At 47.2% G+C, this 21,003-nt stretch overlaps 1 protein-coding gene across 5 annotated transcripts in view; it reads right to left on the bottom strand.

The window, feature by feature from the left end:
• LOC119174539 (SAM and SH3 domain-containing protein 1) overlaps positions 1 to 21,003 on the bottom strand; it is a 347,279-nt gene that overhangs the window by 8,103 nt on the left and 318,173 nt on the right. For 4 of the 5 annotated variants that reach the window (XM_037425489.2, XM_075895481.1, XM_075895482.1 and 1 more), the window contains 6 exons: positions 5,516 to 5,596; positions 4,850 to 4,984; positions 4,010 to 4,097; positions 2,924 to 3,081; positions 1,961 to 2,167; positions 707 to 857 (listed from right to left, as the gene is read on the bottom strand). In XM_037425489.2, the coding sequence (XP_037281386.2) occupies positions 707 to 857; positions 1,961 to 2,167; positions 2,924 to 3,081; positions 4,010 to 4,097; positions 4,850 to 4,984; positions 5,516 to 5,596 (820 nt within the window). The remainder of the gene's footprint in view (positions 1 to 706; positions 858 to 1,960; positions 2,168 to 2,923; positions 3,082 to 4,009; positions 4,098 to 4,849; positions 4,985 to 5,515; positions 5,597 to 21,003) is intronic. The other variant, XM_075895480.1, reaches the window with a different exon arrangement.

The following is a 21,003-nucleotide window of genomic DNA, read 5'->3' as shown; positions in this document are numbered from 1 at the left end:
AACTTGCCGCCACAAAGGATCGAACCTGCAAGCTTCAAATAGTGGGGCCAATGCTCTACCAATACATGCAGCGGCCACAGTCATCCTCCCATTCACTTTATCGAGTATTTATGCGCAAGAAAACCTCGGAGTGTTAAACAGACATAACATGCATTCGTGTGCGTGTGTGTGTGTTAGGCAGCGCTACTCGTAGCCATGACGGTGAGTGTGGAGCACATTTTCTTTTTTGTCAGCTGGCAGCTGACCAATAATCTCTCGCGTACTGCTACCTGAAGGCATCGGGTCTGCTTGAATGAGACCCTCGCTATGAATTGTGCGACATAAGAACGAGCGCAACGGCAAGCATGGCAAAGCAGCCTCCATAATATAACAGCAAAGCGATCCCGGCCCAAGTCTATGCCTTCCCGCTGCTGGTCAGTTCCTGTGAGGTTGTGGTTGGGAGACATGTACGTAACCGACTGGAAGGGCTTCTGCAGTTAGTTTTTATTGAAGCCTGGTGATAGTGCTTTATACTTGCTTGTAATGATGACTACAAATATAAGGTTGGAAACAGATCCTGCAGAATTTGAGAACTGAGCCTAAAGCAATGAGTGAGAGCACGACATAGTGTGCACATGCTGTCACCATCTCCCACACCACACTGCACAAGCTTTGTTTATGAAATGAGCAGTTTCTAACAAGCGAACCCATGTCTCTGTAAGCTTACCATCGTGTTCGAGAAGCGCCTCAGCGGCCCTGAGGATCTGCATCTGGTGGTCTTCGTTATTGATTCCCAGGCTCTCCAGGTCTTCCTTCATGATTTCCTTGAAGGTGTCGAGATCTTGGTAGCCGTGCAGCATGAACACGTTGACATAATTCTGGAAAATAAACAGCGACTGTTGTGTAAGAGAGCAATTTGAAAAATGTCAACGTGATGAATGATTAACCAAACGAAAAACTTAGCAGGGGTTTCATCATTTCTTACACCAATTTGACCAGCAAGAGTGATTGAAATGTTAAAAACACGTCGCTAGTGCAGTATACATGCAGAAAGGTTTGCTGAAGATGATGTGTTTCCCTTGTTATTAAGAAATTAAACTTTCTCAGTACTGAAAAACACCACTCTTGCCAGAAGCAGACACTTTGCAAGCCAGAAAAGGGACGGAAAGAAAACGCAGGTTGCAATGCCATGTCAACGTTAGAGCACTAGCTTGCCACTAAATCTTAGGTCTTAATGGAACCTGCAAGGAAAATGCAACTGCGAATTGATTACAATTTGTTCTGATAGGGTCAGATACTTAGCATGGCAAGTTTCATAAAGCTTTATTGGGAAAATGTTGCCAAAACACAAAAGACATGAACTAATGTATGTGACATCGCACAGACATTTAAATGATGGACATGGGCTTTTATTTTTAGGTGAGCTATTCATGAACAGATTGGTGGAACAGCTGAAAAAAAAAAGTAAACAGGGCAGTTAGCGCAGCGAGTGTTGTGTCACATTTGTTTAATGCCTGGTTCTTTGCCCAGTTCACCTGAAATGTTGGTGGGTCTTGGCTTGAAGTTCAAAAATTAAATTGCTTTTTAACGATGAATGTATGACGGAAAACTTAGCAACCATACAGTTTGAAGAATAATTCTGCGTACGGTACAACACAATGCATTGGTGGACTAGTTGGTGTGAATCTATAGAGCTTTCATAACCCCAAAAAACCACCACAAGAAAGAAAACAGGACAAAGCTCTTTGTCCTGTCTTGCTTGTTATGGTGTCGTTTTGGAATACATTGCATTTATAAAGTATTTCAATTCAGTTTTTCACTGCATTTTATTTTATGGTTATACAGTGTGTGCTTACAGGCACCAAGTTTGAGAACGTGCAAAATATCAGCAGTGTAACCTATGCTATTATAGAAGCGGCAATAGCGCTTAAGCTACAACACTTTGCTTTGGTTGGTACGAAACCCTGGCCAGACAACTCACCTGTAGCGAAAACATTCCAAGCAACTCTTCCAGAGATTTGGGCCTCTGCTCCAGCTTCGGAACGCTTGGGAACCTTCGTTTTCGGGGCTTCGTTTCGGTCGGGATTTCCTCTACATTGATGAACTTGAAGTGGCCCACCTTCTTGTTAGCAACACCGACCCAGGTGCCTGTCGTGTTCTTAGACAAAATGTCGATGATGTCTCCTTTCTGCAGCAAAGAATGAACGAGCTTAGACTCACTATGAAAACCAGAAGCAGACTACCACTTTTACTTCAAGAGAAGTCGACAATGTTTGTGTGCATACATGGTCATCTGGAATGCTTCAGCACAAATATCGATTCACCAAAACTAAATTGAACTCGCTTAACAATGAATTTACTTATTGCAAGTTGCCTTGTGATGCATGCCCTGCAATGCATTGTTTGTTGCGAGTTTTTGTGGTATGCCGCAAAAGTTCAGCACATCAATGTGAGGAACGAGGGTTATTTCTTGCAATGGTGAAACATTTAAAGAAGTTTTTCACAGCATTACCACAGTATAGAAATGACTTTGCCCCCATTTTCAACAGCTGCTGGAGCATTAATAGCATTCTTGAAACTGTAGGTATTGGCAGTGAATGCGCTAGTGTCTGCATTTGATGATCCTAGCTGTAGTCATGCTAGTCGGAGTGCGGCAAGTGCGTTGTAAAGCAACTAATCTTATGCTCTACAGGATGAACTGCCAACCATTTAACATTATGACACTAGATAGCCCCCACTTTATTATATGGGTGGACAGCAGACACTAAAAGCTGTGAAACAAGCCATTGCAATAGGTGCCAGTTCGCAACTGGAAGTTCTGCAGTTACAATTTTCTAATGACAAAGTGTTATTGCTAGTGGGAGAGTATGGCGGTGATGATAGTGTGCCTCAAGCATCCTCATACTGATTGCCTACCACGATGAAAACAAGGGATTCTGCGAACCTTGAAAGCCAGGCCATCCTTGTCGTATGGAGAAGGCACACAGTCGACAAGCGCGCGTGCCCGACCGACAAAAGGGCCAAAACATTGAGGGTTGCACTCTTCTTCACCAATAGAAGATGAGCTCCTATTGCTGCTGGTGGGAGTGTGTGCCTGTATGCCTGTGATAAAACAAGAAAAAAAGATGTTTTATCAACAGTACTCACAACCTGAAATGAGACAGCACTTTATTTAATTCTATTATTTCTTTATTGATGTTGCACAAAAGGACTGCTATGAGCTATTGCTCATTATAAACATGTCATGTCGCTGCAAGCCTGGCTGCTAAAACCAATAATGGCACTAATGCGAGCGTTTGAGTCAAAATTCCGCAGATACGGCACGAACTGTACATGCTGGAAACGAGAACACGTGTATTAGTAAGCCTGATATTTTCGTGCTTCAATTTGCGAGTTATGCACTACAAAACACCAAGCGTTCTCACTGTGTGACCACATTATGTCTGCTACTGGATGAAAGCTTCTCTCAGCGACTTTCCATCACTTTGCTTTGCATCGTTTCATACACTCGAGCACAAAACTACCTAGAACACGAACATGCATCACATTAAGTGCGAACCCATTTCTCCAAATAGGTGTCATGCTGTCAGCTTATTTGCATCTATCTTGTGAACTCACAGGCAGTTTGCTAATCGCAGAGTGTCCTAAAGCAATTTGTGCAAAATGAATTAGTTTAGTACTGTTAATTTTTTTTATTATGCATATCTATTTCTCATGCCATGTCCACCTTTTCAAGTAACTCAGCTCCACAAAAGAATTATGCTTTTTGCCGGAGCCCCTTTCAAAAAAAGGTACAAAGGACACCAAAGCAACATTTTCTTCTCCTGTGCGTTGCCTTCAGAGTCACTTTCCTGTTACCCTTTACAAGATGCTGAACCAATCAGCCCAACAATTTAGCATTTACAAAGAGAAAGAAATTCTGCGTGTCCTTTGAAATAAAGAAAAAAATGCCGCAGCGATTCGCCAATAGCAGAGGGCAACAGTTTAGAGAAGTCCAATTTAATGAGAAGCATAGATTCAGGGGACGTACTTGATCGGGAGCCCACTGATCCACTGGGAATGCTTTCCACGGAGCTTCCTGGTTGGAGGATTTCATCAGGAAGGTCTTTGTCTTCCATCTGAAGAACAAGAACAGTCTTTGCATCACTGGATATTACGTGTGATGTATATTCTATACAGCAGAGTCAAGAGACTTCACTGAACGAAGTCCCAGGTATGACCACTGGACATAAGGGAAGGATGAACAGACTGTGCCTTCTTATACCCAACTGAAACAAGTTCGCTTTCTTTCAAAGGGAATGTGGTCGATTTCTTGTTGGACCTGTACGAAGTCAGAGCATCGATATCTTTATTTTTTTTAAATTAAAATGTAGTGGACTCCCAGGAAATGAAAATCTGTCAAACGAAACTGCTGCTTAAATGGAATAACTGCCAATAATATAGCTGGTTTTATAGTTGTATTTGACACCCTTGCTTGATCTCGTAGTGAATAAAACTCTAGTAAAATGGAACATTGTTTTTTTCTGGTCCTTCTTGATTCCATTTACCAAAAATGTACTGTATTTTATGTCACTGTTCCACGCACTCCACAATGGCTGCACTCTACAATGACACTATGAGCCATATTGTGCCGAATTCTAAGCCATCGAGCAGGCAATTTGACTTGACTGATAGTTATACGAAATATACCTTCATGGAACACTAAGCCTGCACACCTTGTTAGCTGGTTTAAACAGTTGTGCATACATTTACTTGGTACGAAATCTTGATAAATGTTTAAATGTTCAGAGTCAGTGAGGCACGGGGTTATGGGAAGACTTGCTCCTGTGTCAGACCTTATGAAATCAGTGAATTTAGTGAAGTAACGAACCGTTCCATCCACAGAGCTGCGACTGTTTCTGAAACGAGATATCTTTTTCTTGACGTCCTTGTGAAGATGCCTGACACGTCCTACGAGTGAGTTCCTTAGCTGCTGGTCCGGAGTTTTCTGGGCTTCTCCCATCTGCTGCAAAAAATTTGAAATAAAGAAAAAGAAAAATAATGTGTTAAATACAAACATATGGCAGCATATAAAAGTATTTCTTTAGCAGGTACAACACTTTCAGGGAAAGTAATGGAGAACTACCTTAGTTGCAAACCATACATAATTTTTTTTGCAGTAGTTTCTTCTTTTGAGATAGAAACTTCCCATTGCTTTAAAACGAAAGTGCTTTTTTTTTGCCTATACTTATGTACCTGCTCAACTAAGTGACCTTCTGGACTTTGTGCAACAATCGGAACCGCATACGAATGGCACCACGAGTGTACATTGAGGGCACTGTAGTGTATTCTTAACATCAAGAGGCCACACATCATTACTGTCAAGTGATCAGCCTGTTTCATTGCTTATGATGGTCACAATGATGGCCCATCCTCCGGCTTTCAGTTAATTATCAAGCGTCATTTGACAGAAAAGCAGAATTTTTTTTTTGGCTTTAGCAAACTAAATAATTATTTACAATGCATCAAAGTTAAGTTTGTTAGATGCATTGTCTACCTTTTCAGCCTCCTCCTGGTCTTCGTAGTCTGAAGACTGGGACTGGCCTTCCTCACTGGCAGAGTAACTGTTGCGAGTTGGCTGCAAGATAAAGAGAACGAAAAAAATGGAGGTTCTTGAGTTCATACCTGGGCTTGTGCAAGAGGCTGCAACATAGCTTTACTTAACCAAGTAGACGGCTTTCAGAATGCTGAGATGACAATCGATACGAATGAATAACAACACTTGAAAAGATGTAAAAATTGGCTGGTTAATGGCGATTGATGGCGAAACTTGTAGTGCACTATGAAGGACATGAATGAAGAAAGTGAAGACAGGACGATGCACTTAATGACACTGCCAGCAGAAGGATCGCATGCATCCAGGTGTCTAATGTGGTACACCAAAGCAACCGAGGAGCTTTTCGGTTTCATCCGAACTGTCGCCTTTGAAAGAGCCACAAACGCACGGCGGCAGCAACGTACATACATAGGTGGCATGGCAATCGACGGCAACCTACAGAATCTTTCAGTATGCAAGTTCCTGCCCATTGTCCGTCAGATGCGAACTACCGCATCCACCTAGCGACGCTTCAACAAAGGCGGAACGGAGCGTCTACGGCCATACATCCACGTTCGCGCAAAATCATCAAAGAAGGCATTATATCGCCCTGCCCATTTGATTACGGTTAGGCGGAAGCGTAGAAACCATGTAAATTGTAGGGGGGTAGCTTTCGTCCTCTCCGCATTCCTGGGCACCCCAGACATTCCTTTCAGACCCGCGGACGTCAGACGCCGAGGCGCGCGCATTCCTGAATGCCAATAAAGGGCGGCGCGGGCTAATTTACCAGTGCCGTACGCTCCCAATTAGCGGCGACAACGCGGAGCGCGCAGCCGAATCGAGAGCACGTGCACGCGGCTTTAGATGAGGCGAGGGTGGTGACGTAAACGTTATACGGTGCAGACGCTTCTCCACTTTTCACTCACTCACCTTCTCGTCTCATCACCATCAAACATCAAGGCCGGGCCACCGTCAACAATTGCTCACAGCGCTTCCCCCTCCCTTGCGCTTTCACGGTGCCAAGGACGCGAGGAGCACTTTAATTTTATTACTTTTATTCTCGCCTTCACGCAAAGCAACAACGCCGCTCGCAGGCGCGCTGGCGCGTAACATTTCCGCGGACAGCGACGAGCGCCTCCCATCGCCCACCACAACGATCTCCTCCGGGATGGCACGCGAGATGCTCGCTACACGAGATAGTGCCACAATCTCAAGCGCAGGACCGCCGTCAGACTTTCCGTAAAGCGCGGATTTGCAAACGAAGATTTGGACTGTTTTCACGCTTATACACGATGCTCGCGACTTCATGGTTTCTGTTTCCGAAGTTGTGCGCTTACACCAATCGACGGCGCCGCGACGCCGCACACCTGTACATGCAGGTACAGACGGCAAAATCGGATAAGGAATATCGGGCCACGTCCCATGAAAGGAGGCCGACCATGTGTAATGCGATGGAGCGGAGTAGTTCAACTGGGGGGCATTTCTTACCTATACTGGCACCCCCCCCCAACCCCCCCGTTTTCACCTGCTTCGCCTGCCCTTAAGAGCTAACAAACACAAAAACAGAAAACGTGATTTTCACGCCTCTCTGGCCAACTCTCGCTCTAAACTCTCATCCACACCCACCTCTATTTTTTCTCCCATTCACGCTGATGCAGAAACAACTGCTGTAATGCACAAAATTTCCATGTTCATCGGAGAAAAATAAATATAGCAAAATTAACCAGAATAGATGGATTGCTTAATCGGTAAGATCGAGAGAAATTAGTTAGCAATAATTACCTTCGTAACAACGAGTGCACGTATAATTTTTGGAGTAAGTGCAGTATAGCTAATGCTGGAATTATACGAGCAAAAGTGGCAAGTCAGCCAGCCACAAGCAACCGGCCGCCTACACACAACCTTAGAAACACTTTCTTACTTGCGCCTCCTAATGCGAGCGTATAGAAATGAACAGAAAAAAAAATCAGAAAGTCAATTACCAACGGCAACGTGCGGGGAAGCGTGCTCCAGCGTCAGCAAGGCGCGAAATATGCGCGTAACGGTCAACTGCCCTCCAGCGCGGTAACTTAATCTAAGGAACCACACGAAAAATAAAACGCAAGACTGAACCGCCTCGCACGGCCTTGAGGCAGTACATCAGCGGAAAAGGACGAGGCACAATGGAATGCCAGCGCATCGTTTGTGGGCGTTCGAAAACATTGCCCCATCCGCCGAGCAGAGAGGGCACGATCGAAGTATATCCATGCGCGGCGCAGCAGGAAACAGAAGCGATGAAGAGACGGCAATTTTCAGTGTCTCCTTGCCGGATGAAGAGCCGCGCTTTGTTTCTTTTTTTCTTCTTTCTCTTTTATCGTAGGCTGCGAGCGAGCCGTGCCAGGCATGCGCGACGAATATTTCCAAATATCTTGGAGCCAGTGGCGCATATACTGTCTTGGTATCCCCATAATGATGGGGATACCCGACGGAGTATTATGGGGATACCGAGGGAGGCAGTATTATGGGGATACCGAGACAGTAATATGGATATACCGAGACGGTATTATGGGGATACCGAGATAATATGCGCCACTGGTTTCAAGTAATGTGGAAACATTCGTCGAATGTAGCTGTGGAACAACCAGAAAAAGTGGAATTCTTCCCTTTAGAGTGCTTAAAGCGGGAAAAATTAAAGCGCAAAACAGATATTAACAGTTGAGAAACACGGAAGAGACGTCAAGTCTCGTGATGCGAATGCTCTTTTTGTTCTTCAATTTTTTTTTTCGGAAGAAATATGGTTTTGTGAAGCTATCTTTCAAGTAAGCTCGACACCACAAAAAGCCTGACGGGAAGGGTAGAGGGGGGGGGGGAGGGGGGGGCAAAGGTGTGACCCTATCACCATATTATATCACCTTACAGGCACCCAACGCGAACAGCGCGTAGCGAAGTGCGATTTCGAAACTTTACAATCTGTGCCGAAACGAAAGAAAAAATAAATAAATAAATACAATTCCGCATGACAGAAAACAAAGCACGTCAGTGCATACACGTACTCAAACGTGTCAAAGTGTCAAACCACGAGTTGCGACCCGAATATAAACGGTGTGTGTCCTCGTTCGGCCAATGACACAGCATACTCGTAGAAATGTTCTCCGCAGCAGCAGTCAAACCCAACCGCATTCGCACACACATTCAGGTCCGTCGAATATGAGCTCCGCAGGAGGCGCGCCCAGCCAGTTCTCATACAAAAGCACGTGCACAATTAAGATTTCTTAGGGGGTACGGCGCAAGAGCGAAACTGAAGCAACGAACGTGCGTCTGCTGGGAAGGGACCACCGCGGACGCGTGACCATCGTGCAGCCGTCGCAAGCCGCATCGTTTCTCGGGAAGTCAAAGGGGAAAAGTTTCTGCCCAGCCAACCGCTGTTGCATTTCTACCCGGAGGAGGATTTCCGGCCGACGCGATGCGACTGACGCAAGGAAACAGGCCTTTCTCGCCCGTGGCACGAGCAGCGGTGGATGCGACGCTCGCTTGCACAACGGCACAGAGCGCGCGGATTCGAGCGAGTTTATACACAAACGACGCGAGGGACGACGCCCGAAGTTTTCGGCAGCGGTGATGCGCTTCAACTGCGGCGGCTGTGGATGAATGAGTGAGCGTGTGTGCAATACGACTCTGTCCAGGAGGGCTCCACGAAGTTCTTTCCGGTTGCTCGCGGGTCTTGAGAGACTGCGCGCGGGGAAAAAACAGTTTGGAAAGCAACCTCGTCGCGTATCTTGGTCAACCGCCGAGCATTTACCGCACATACGCCCACATGTACAGGTGCAGTATACTGTGAATACGACAACGCACGAGTGACAATAAGCATTGGGGCGGGGTGGTGACTGCACATATGTCCAATGTTTGTACGCACATACACAGATAGTTATGTGGGGTTCCACGTCTCAAAACCACCATATGATTATCAGAGACGCCGTAGTGGAGGGCTCCGGAAATTTCGACCACCTGGGGTTGTTTAACGTGCACCCAAATCTGAGTACACGGGCACGGAACACAGGAACGGAACTAACGCAAAGTCAGCGCCTATAAGACCGCGGACTGGCGAGCATACACTGCGACATAAACTGCAACGGATGACAGCCAAGGTCAACACGGCATTCGTCAACTCACAGGCGGGCAGAGAAACGCACCCTGAATTAGTCGCGCCTCACATTAGTCGGCTCGGTGTCACCGCGTTTTGACTTGCGTATATAAGTGGTATCATAGAAGGGCGGAGCGCGGATAAATCGCGGTGCGGGGGATTGGGGCGGGGGGGGGGGGGGAGGGAGGGATTATTAGGAATTACCGATACCTTCACATTTGCCGTTGAAAAATGGTTTTCGCCGGTTGAACCCACAATTACTTAGCGAACAAATGTTAGCGTACGGTTTGCACGCACGCACGCACGCACACACACACACACACACACACACACACACACACACACACACACACACACACACACACACACACACACACACACACACACACACACACACACACACACACACACCAGAACAATGAAGTATTAAAGATCTAAGCCAGATCTTTAATACACGCGGAGAGCGAGACATCAACTCACGTATATACGGGACCGAAGCACCGCACTAAACGTTTAAGAGCGCGCGCGTCCCTCTTCGCCATCGTCCAAAGAAAGTGCCGTAAAAATAAAGACACAGCCAAAATTCTTCAATTCCGTAGGCTTGCGCACTCCATTACCTGAGCGGTGCGCGAGATTATCAAATAATCGAAGAGCGGGACAGACAGGGGGAAATGGATATCATCAACGTTTTCTCCCGTCGTAGGTTCTCCATTACTCTTCATTCGTATGACAGGAGAGGATCCGAGATCCTTATGGTTCGCAACTCTACAGCCTCCCCAAAACCCAATTCTGCACTTGCAATGGCCCTACAGATGCGTGTGCTTGGCTGGAGTCCCATTAAGTCGATTTTCCTAGGCCATGTGCCGAAACATAAAGACACGACCGACTCCGCGCTGAATCGAAGACTTCGGGAGGTTTCGGCTAGACCATTCACGAACACGGCATCGACGTTACCAAGGCGGAAGGGGTGGTTTACGACCCTGCCGCCCCTCCCTCTTGACGGTATTAAATTTTGCATGTGGATACGTACACAAACGAGGATATGTAATAGATAGTTGAACCACTCTTTTCTCAAAAAAAAAAAAAAAAGACTGGCTACGCCCATACACGAAATCCCTTCAAAACCGATCCCTGCCAGCCGGCTCCAAAAAAAAAAGAAACAAGGACATTCAGCGGTTTAGCAACAAATATGGAAGAAATCAGCTAGAATTACCTTCATTCACCTATAATTGCCATACGCTCCTCTGAGAGCCACCAAATAGCCAACAATATAGCCAGTGGTAGGGAAGTTCTGGTAGTACCTGAGTGTGCTTTACACAAGCCACACACATTCTTTTTTTTTCTTTTTTTTGAGAGATATATACCTCCAAATGTTATCTCACTTACAATAAAAGGGCCACGCTACATATTTATTCAAAGAAGGCTCTCCTGGAATCCCACATGTACGCCCGCCTGATGGCGTAAGAGCGCGTAAAAATGCACAGCCTGCGCGTCCCCGGGGGGCATCACTTAACGTGACAGGCTCCGATAGGTTTACGTGCGCAGACTGTGCCTGTTACACGGCCGCTGAAAAAAAAAAAACTTGTTTTTTATCTAGCGGTTATGCCTGTTATCTCGAGACAAGCGGTGCGAACGAATGACACCTTTTTTTTTTTTATCTGGTATAAGCTTATTAAGAGGCTCACACGTTTGCTTCCCGTCATCGGACGCTAAGTGGTGCGTGGCGGGGAAGATTCGAGATCGCTAGCAACGTACACGTCTCGCACCATTGGTTGCATAAGAGAGAGGGAGAGGGACTCAAGAAAAGCGATTAATGTCATTGCCCCCCCCCCCCCCCCCCAGCCTACTCCTCTTTCACATCGCTACCCATGCCACTGTGCCCCCCACCCGAAGCTTCACCGTCCCTTCCTCACTAACACTCTTACTGCAGAGAGATTATTAAACGCCGCCTAGATGAATAGATGGCACTGTGCTATCGAAGCAGAGGGGAAGAGGGAACAGTGAATGGGTAGCGTAGTGCCGGGGTTATGATGCGTATAAGCCATCTCGCAATTAACCGAACCCAGAGGACAAAGAAGCTGCACCGTATTCGCGTACAATGTAGCAGCATCGTGTTGCGATATCACATTGCGGATCAAGCCCTTCAGAGCCCGTTTCGAAGCATCGCGTGGCTCTTTCTATATAACGTGCAGAGCCACAGCATTAAGAACAACAGGTTCGTACTTTAAAGAGGTTTGAAGCGCCACAAAAGTGACACGGCAGATCAGGTTAGCGATAAATTATCAGCGGAAAACCTCTGGTTAAAGTCGCCATTGTAGGCTCATTATCGAACCGAAAGACCATATAGGTCAGCTTAATATGCGCCTGAAGTGTATCGAAGTGTAGCGTAAAAGCATAATGTGTGTGTGTCATGTGTGTCAGACGATATACGTTTTTTTTTTTTTTCATCGGACAAGGCGAGTGCCTGTTTTATTTGTTCCAATAGTAAAGCTTGGCTTATTTTTTACGTCGATAATCACCGTAACTGTACATCAGTGTGGCGTGACAGATATCGAGATCGTTTTCTCATATTTTTGGCTACACCCAATTCCATGAATAGTCTGAAACTTTGATGAGTTGAGTTTCCGGCTATCTTAAGGAACACGGTTAAACCTGTTAAAAACGGGCCCTGTCAGTGGTCATCGGAATCTGTGACGTGACGGCGACCTAGAGTGCCCGAATCTCAAGACTATCGTCTTGAGTAATTTTTAATCCAGTAAATGCAAGCTTTCCAGCATCATTTACCAAAAAGCAAATTTGCTTTCCACATCACAGTCGACCACGCTTCACTCAGCCTAGAATTAGGGCTTTCACTACAAGAAGTTTCGCACTAAGCAAACCGAATGAAGTAGCCCTAGCCCCTGTTTCCCGATGTAAAATTTTTAATCTCGTAAGCTTCTATTAGAGATACACGGGCTGTGACAGATACACAGTGAAAACGGGAGGAAGCAGCTAGTTGAGATCGCGTTTTCGGTAGCTCGCATCTACACGCGCTAAATGAACTCATCCGACCCGGTTAGCGCACTCATGCATTTGTCCTCGACACAAAGGGTCCTCGCAAATTGGATCAACCCGCCCCGAATTTCGCGGTGCCAGAACAGGAGGCATGGGTTCGCACACTCAATAATTGAAGGTTGTTCTGTTGTACGGCTGTGCGGTAGTCATGTTGTCTAAACACACACGCACGCACGCACACACGCACACACATCACGCTTTTACGCTATACACTTCGATACACTTCGGGCGTATATCAAGTCCTTCCATTTATACGTCCCTAATGGTCAATAATGGACGAGAACCGGCACATACAGCATCGTATGACCGATGACGTGGCTTGCATGCAGTAATTTCGCATAGAACGAAATTTCTACACAAGATAGGAAACAAAAATTGTAAGCTCGCATTAACGCATGCCACAAACGTATGTAATTTTGCGCGCATCGTCTGACGAACGCACGGCATCACCTGATGACAAGATATCAGATCTTTTTCTCTTATTTATTTTTTAACTATCGCTTTCTTTTTCAACCCCCTATTCCCCAACCCCAGTGTAGGGTAGCATACCGGATACTAGCATCTGGTAAACCTCCCTGCCTTCCTTTGTTCCCGTTTCTCTCTCTGCCATGACAAGATCTCTGTCTCAGATCGAGAATGAAGCTAACATTTTGGCGCTGGCGTCGAATCGCGAAATTACAGCAGTGAATCGCAGTGAATGAACCAGAACATAAATCGAATCGTCAATGAGATATTACGGTGGACGAACCACGAGTGCTGAACATCCTGTCTCAGCGCAATGTATACATTATGACAACAACAGTCGAAGCTATAAAGCAGCTGCACCGGCGACAGCTCTCTGACCTCGCATGCAATATTATCGAAGTCGCGCGCGCGCAATACAGAAGCAAATGAGACCGCCCCTTCTTGCCTGCTGGAGTTCATCTTGCGCGCTGAGCGTCCATCGTATAGTGTCCTCTTGACGACCGGCAGCTGCCGTGCAGCCGTACGTGAATTCACGAGCTACAGCGTGACACCCACGGCGTATAGCCAAGAAACGACGCTCTTCCGAAACGATCCGAACGTTATATGCGGCTAACGATACGCAGGTGACGCTGTTTGCACGTCGCGTCACGCCGCCCGAGAAGTGGAGCCAAATTAACGTGTTCATTCGTGTCCATCGATGCTGTTTCGATGTTATGTCGAAGCGTGTTGCGCGTATCGACCACGTATCCGCGGCGCTGGATCTTTTGAACAACTTCACTCCTATACTGCATATATGGTCACGGGCACGGATATATGTAAGATATAAAAAGAAAGAAGAGGAGGGGGAGAGAAGAAAATTGGTAGAGAGCTCTGTGTATGGATTGATTTCGGATGGTGGTGTTATAACAACGGGTAATTAATATTAGATAATATTTAGCCTCAGTCGATTCCTTGGTTTTAACAACAACAAGAAGAAGAACAAGAAGAAGAACAAGAAGAAGTAGAAGAAGAAGAACAAGAAGAAGTAGAAGAAGTAGAAGTAGAAGTAGAAGAAGTAGAAGTAGAAGTAGAAGAAGTAGTAGAAGAAGAAGTAGTAGTAGAAGAAGAAGTAGTAGAAGAAGAAGTAGTAGAAGTAGTAGAAGTAGAAGAAGTAGTAGTAGAAGAAGTAGTAGAAGTAGTAGAAGTAGAAGAAGTAGTAGTAGAAGTAGAAGTAGAAGAAGAAGTAGAAGAAGAAGTAGAAGTAGTAGAAGAAGAAGAAGTAGTAGAAGAAGTAGAAGAAGAAGTAGAAGAAGTAGTAGAAGTAGAAGAAGAAGTAGTAGAAGTAGTAGAAGTAGAAGAAGAAGTAGTAGAAGTAGTAGAAGAAGAAGAAGTAGTAGAAGAAGTAGAAGAAGAAGTAGAAGAAGAAGAAGTAGAAGAAAAAGAAGTAGAAGAAAAAGAAGTAGAAGAAAAAGAAGAAGAAGAAGAAGAAGAAGAAGAAGAAGAAGAAGAAGAAGAAGAAGAAGAAGAACCGATAGCACTGGTTGCCATCGTTTCACTCGTCGCTAAAGTAAAAATCCATCAATGCACTCCCAACGAAACGCGCGCAGAGAGTGGGTGCCGAAGGAAGGGTCGAGCTTTTTAAATTCATTCGCACCGTCGCATACACGGGCGGACGAAGTCACGCACCAGCCATGCAGTGTGGTGCATGCAGGCAGCCACGTCGCGTAACTGCGTACGCTTGCAAAATCCGACTCTGCGGCAAGCCGGAGACTTACAGTATACGCGAAGGACCGCGATGGGAATCCGAAGAAGGTATAACGCATGCGCTGTGGGCATCGCAGAGACCGAACCGTAAGCGCCGACCACGCTTTGAGATTTCTTTCCCCACTTCGCTTTGGAAAGTGGCCGTTGCAGCAGAGGCTGTTACGAGAGCATTAACGCCCGGCCGAAGAAGAACGCGCCTGCTTGCTTGCTTGCACAACACTGATTGCGACGAAACCGCTAGCTCGGCGACCTTCTCCGACGGAGGGACGCATGGCTCGACAACACGCAGTCGAAGTCATCAAGGTGCGCCCGCTTCTTCGGCGTCGGAGCGTGGCACGCGGTAAACTGCGGCACGCGTTGAAAGCAGCGTTGAGTTTGTGACTGCGTCATGCGTAATACGTACTGCATGATGATGGAGGCGTCCCCAACGAGAAGCACGATAGAGGGAAAAGTTGTGTACGATTTACTTAAAAGAGCGCAATATAACGTGGGACTAGAAGAAATCTATACAAGACAAAAGCTTGTCCTGCAGTTTTCTTTGTCGTTTCTCAAATTATTTTACAGCTCTCTTTAGCCATTGTGAATTACCAACTAGCCATTCCATTCTAACATTCTATATTGCAGTGGCACCTTTTGATAAGGACTCCAACGCACGATTCAAAGCCGTAATAAGTGCAACGAGATATACGTGAAAGACGACCAATCAACAGCCATTTTAAGGTATTTCCCCGGCGCGTCCAAATTCACTTCAGCAGCCTAACTGAAATTCCGTGTGATAGATAGATATGTGGGATTCAACGTCCCAAAACCACCATATGGTAATATGAGAGACACCGTAGTGGAGGGCTCCAGAAATTTAGACCACCTGGGGTTCTTTAACGTCCACCCAAATCTGCAGAGCACACGGGGCAACAACATTTCCGCCTCCATCGGAATCGCAGGCACCGCAAGCGGGATTCGATCCCGCAACCTGCGGGTCAGCAGCAGAGTACCTTAGCCACTAGACCACCGCGGTGGGGCGAAACTCCGTGTGCGTTGAAGACTGAAAAGTATAGAGACAAGTCTTGCATGCACTTTCTTTTGATATTGCACAATAGAGCATTGATGAATTGATTGATTGCCTGATTAATGGACTGATCGATCGATCGATCGATCGATATGTGGTGCTTATTGATTTGTGGGGTTTAACCTCCCAAAACCACCGTGTGATTATGAGAGACGCCGTAGTGGAGGGCTCCGAAAATTTCGACCACCTGGAGTTCTTTAACGTCCACCCAAATCTGAGCACACGGGCCTACAACATTTCCGCCTCCATCGGGAATGCAGCCGCCGCAGCCGGGAATTCGATTCCGCGACCTGCGGGTCAGCAGCCGAGTATCTTAGCCACTAGACCACCGCAGCGGGGCGGATTGATCGATCGATAATTACGGCGTTTCGTCAAAGAACACGCACATTTATCATGCACACTAAAATGCGGCGTCAACGCTATACCGGTGATACATGTGTATACAGAGGCGAGAAATGTCACTCCCTCGCTGTCGATAGCTTCGCAGCGGGACAGGCGAACGAACAGCCGCCGAAACCAAACGTCGCGGCACGGGCGCGATCGACGTTTCCGCCGCAATTGTTGTCGGCACCTCCCAACGCGTCCCGCCAATGGAGCCGTGTGTGTGTATACGACCGCTACACGCGACAGCGTGGATTGCTTCACCTATACAACGCCGTCGTTTGACCGACAGGCAAGCGCTTGTACGGCGCGGCCTGATCGACTCGCCAAGGGCGCTAGACTGTGTATAGCCGTTCAAGCGACGCGGGAGCGAAGGGGGAAAACCCGAAGGCATCACGCGCGTAGCTCACGTGTCACGCAGACGGTATAAGGTCAGACCTGACAACGCGGGAAGACATGGAAGCAGTTAATTCTATAGCAGTCGTGTGCACTCGTATAAGCACTATGCGAGGGAACAGCTAAATTACATTTTAAATGAAATAGCGGTTCCACGCAGTGGAAGAGCGGAAAATTGTTTGTAACACTGTGCGGTTCAGGCTAAAAGGTGTCTTTTGCAAATCGATGCGTCAAGTTCATGTCGGTACATTGCAAGTAATGGTTCATCCAGCACGACGACGGTGTTCCCTCTCATATTGCTCCAGACTGTATACGTCACATATTTTGCAGCGATTGAGAGGTTTAAAAATAGCTAATACCTAAGTGGCTCAGAGCACACAATTTTAGACAGCGTGAGAGTTTGTAAGCGAGGCGCACACAAATCCTAGAGTACAAGGGAGTATTTGCATTTCGCCTATAATGAAATGTGACCGCTGTAGCCGGGAATCGAACACGCGACCTTGCATTCTGTAGCAGAAGGCTACAGAAACTGCAGTCTTCTTGCGACATATGCTTTAGCTGTTAGAGACAATAGTGCCGTACAGGAAGAGTGAAAGAAGGAGGGGGGGGGAAGAAAGAGAAAAACGCTGTTGAATGAGTACTGGAAATGTTCGTCTTTCCCCTTAGTATTTCTTGTGCAACAACAGAATTTTGAACAGCGCGAGAACGGGTGGGACGAACAAATATGCATAGTGACAGAAGGTTGGGCTTCTTTTTATCACTTATACACGATAAGAGCTTCCCGCTACACAAACCTCCGCGGGTTCTTATCGAGAACGTTTCCACCTCGCTACATTTACTGCCCCTTGGGCAACAAACAAGCACCAACGTCCGCTGCTCGGGAGCCAGATGCTCGCAGGAGTGGATGCACGCTCCGCAGGGGCATTCCAAACGTTAAAAGTGGCGTTGTAGCCACCAAAAAAATACATCGCTGTCGTTGTGGCCCCTGCTAAACATTCTTTGCGTGCAGCTGAACGCAGCCCGCAGTTAGATAAGCAATATTTCAATTCTAAAGCGAATTTGCGGGGGAGGTCGGACGGACGGGAAAGGCGCTGCACTTGCGAATGTGGTTTAAAATGAAGCCTGAGTGAAGCTGTATGCGGAAAATCACATTATTAAAAAAAAAATGTTACCCTTTTGCGTGAGAACCCTCAACTTCGGCTGAGGTAACTGCAACCTACACTATCGGACAATGTACAAGTGACAGACAGCTAACGCAATTTTTTTATAAAACGCCAACGTGTACGCCGAGTTCTTCCCTAAATATCCAGGTCAACCAACCACGTAGAGTTAGGCTTTGTCGTTAAATAGCGAACGCTGCATATCTCGGCTTACAGAGCCTCTAGCTCTCGGCCAAGATCTCGCGGCCCAATAATACCAGCTCGCGAGCGTGACGCACCTATACAGCAGGACGAGGAAAACGTAATGAGTCCCTGTTTACTACGTCTGAGATGTTCACTGGTTGCAGTAGCCCCATAGTCGCTCCGTGAACGAGGCCAATGTTGGGCCAACGTCGACCGGCGTAATGTCAATAGCGGCCCAACGTTTTGACCCAGATTGGCTCGGCCGCACGTACTATTACCGAGGCACGCCTGTAATACTCTTCCCAGAGGCTTTTTTTCCCAGGGACGATTTAGAAACACAGTGCACGGTACTCAGATTTCCTTCGATATGCACCTACATTAAGAAACAATGTTGTCCTTTGTCCGGTGCGTTAAGTGGCAGCGCTACTTCTAAGGAAGCAACGTCTGTGGCTTTCATGTACATACACAGGAGCCGTATCATTCTTGCCGACAATAAGATATATATCCTTCCCGACACGCCAAAGAGTCTGTTCCTACCAGGCGTCTCCGGCCGAAGGCTTTGATAATTCCCGCGTTTTCACGTTGCGGAACCACAATGCGATTATGAGGAGCGCCATAGTGTAAAGTTCCGGAAATTTCGACCGTCTTGTGCTCTTTGATGAGCACTGACATCGCAGAGCATAAGCGCCTCCAGCATTTCACTTCCGAAGGGTTGGACGTTGTGAAACACAAACGACGGAGACTATTAAGACAGTGCATTTACGAGGAGAGCTCAGTCGGTGATCAAGATGGCTGGTTGGTATAGGCTCATGTAAGTGGTGCAACCTATACGCTGTATGATCGACTATAGGAATCATGCAATACAGATGGACGCTCGCTAAATAGCCCTATGTTCACTTCCGTCTGAGAAAATACAGCGCCTCCAGGAGCTGCGCAGCCGTGGAGTTCTCAAAGCACTTTACAGAATACCTCAAACATTTGAAAGACTCACTACCTGTGTCAGGGTGAGACTGCGCAGAAAACGAAAGACAGCAACGCTGCCTTTCGTTCAAGCCGGGTTCTAAGGTGAAATCATGGATCCTCATTCGCATCCTCAGCTTCCGCGAGCGTCATAGGTTTAATTTATAATCGAGACGCCAGTGGCGCCACAGGGCGCGAGCAAATTTCATTCGTTACAGTTTATTTATCGCTCCTTAACGCACACATTTTCCGTCTTTTTCTTTTTGTTCCTGCGTTTATACTTCGCCGATTCCGGCAACCCCTTCGACCTCCTCTCCTTTCTTGAACCAGGTTCGGCAGAGCTGCACGCGATTGTCAGTGTAGGCAGGATATGCTGCAGACATTGCTAACCAATGAAGATAGTGACCCTCAGGAAGCGTTAACAGGAATCCGCGGGCGCCGCGCAACGACTTGAAAACTCGATCATCCGTAATGAATGAATGCGCCACGACGTGAGTGAATTGCAACGTCCGTTCATGTAGCCACGCCACGCAACAACATCCAACGAACGATTAATCGATAAACAAGCGCAAACAGTGATACAGCCGCCGCTGCAGCCGTGAGTTATGACCCATTTGGTTGTGGCGCGTTATCACAAAGCCCCAGTCACGCGATCACCCCATTGTCGCCTAAGGGCCCTCTGCCACGCGCCGCCCGCTCGTCAGTCAGTTCCAACCCCTCCACCCTCTCCCACTCTCCTTGCTCCGTTCTTCTACAGTAGCGGGGAGAAAAAACCTAGTTTGAGGGCTGCTGCGCGTGATCACAAAGGCACGTGTTGCGAGCTTATAAAGTGCCCTTCTGAAGGTCATCCACAGGTGTTGGTAACAGTACAGCCTATTAAGCCCTATTGCGAGTCTGATAATTTAATTATATAATGCTGTATCGTTAGCAAACATTGCTTAACAGTCACACGATGGGGCCACAATGCGCTTGTGATGCAGGGTTCTTGTTGCTGATTTGTTTTTCTCCCGGGCTGAGCCTCAGAGAGTTTTGTTAATAAGGACAAAGCCGTTCGGTTTCCAAGAAACACACAAAAAGTTTAATTGAAAAGTAAAAAGGCAAAGATTCCTCACAAAACAAAACACTTAATAAACAGTTGACTGGACATGACGAAACACATCTGTAAACACCCAACAAGAACGTTCAAAGTCAGTAACTAAACCTAACGTTCGAAAGGGGCTGAGTGATGGGAGTAGCGCAAGAGTATCGGTGCAGTCTCACCCACAAGTTGGTTTTCGACGGTGATGAGAAACCGGAACGCCGTGACTCCTGCGTCAATGCGTGGGCTGGACGAGGACGAGGGAACGCTGGCTGCTGGCGACACGTCGAAAAGCCCTACCAAATCGTGATGGTTTCGGCTTGAGGAGCGTGGACACGTCGGAGACGGGAGAACGCAGGCTGGTGGCGACGCGTCCGGGAACTAGGGTCGACCTAGTCAAGCAGCTGGGCGCACAGCTCGGGCCCGGAGCCCGACGGCTGTAGCTCGCCTGCCGGAACCAAAGTCCGCAGGCCCTGGAAAGGAGTTCAGGACCGGATGGCCACGGTCCTTTGGAGCGGGAACCCGACAGCAGGAGGCCCCGGCCGGTGGAAGTCCTGTAGGCTCGGGTCCGGAACCCAACGGCCCATCTTCAGCGCCCGGTCCGGTGACGACCTTCCGCTTGCACTGCCTGCCTCGAATTCCCCTTGCTCTGGTCTCCCCAGGCTCCTGCTTCAGCTCTGGCCCACTTGTCTCGTTCTCATTGGAGATACTCCTGTTTCGTGGTGTCAAGCCATTGGGCCTTGAAATCTCCGTGTTCGCTGCCCATTGGATGTTTTACCTTTTGTTTACTTCACGTCCTGCCACGCATCCTCGTGCTTGACGCTCTTTAACGTCGTCATTCTT

The sequence above is a fragment of the Rhipicephalus microplus genome, chromosome 5 (assembly GCF_043290135.1).
Source record: "Rhipicephalus microplus isolate Deutch F79 chromosome 5, USDA_Rmic, whole genome shotgun sequence".
In the NCBI taxonomy this organism is placed as follows: Eukaryota; Metazoa; Arthropoda; class Arachnida; order Ixodida; family Ixodidae; genus Rhipicephalus; species Rhipicephalus microplus.
This window is presented reverse-complemented; position numbering and strand designations above follow the sequence as displayed.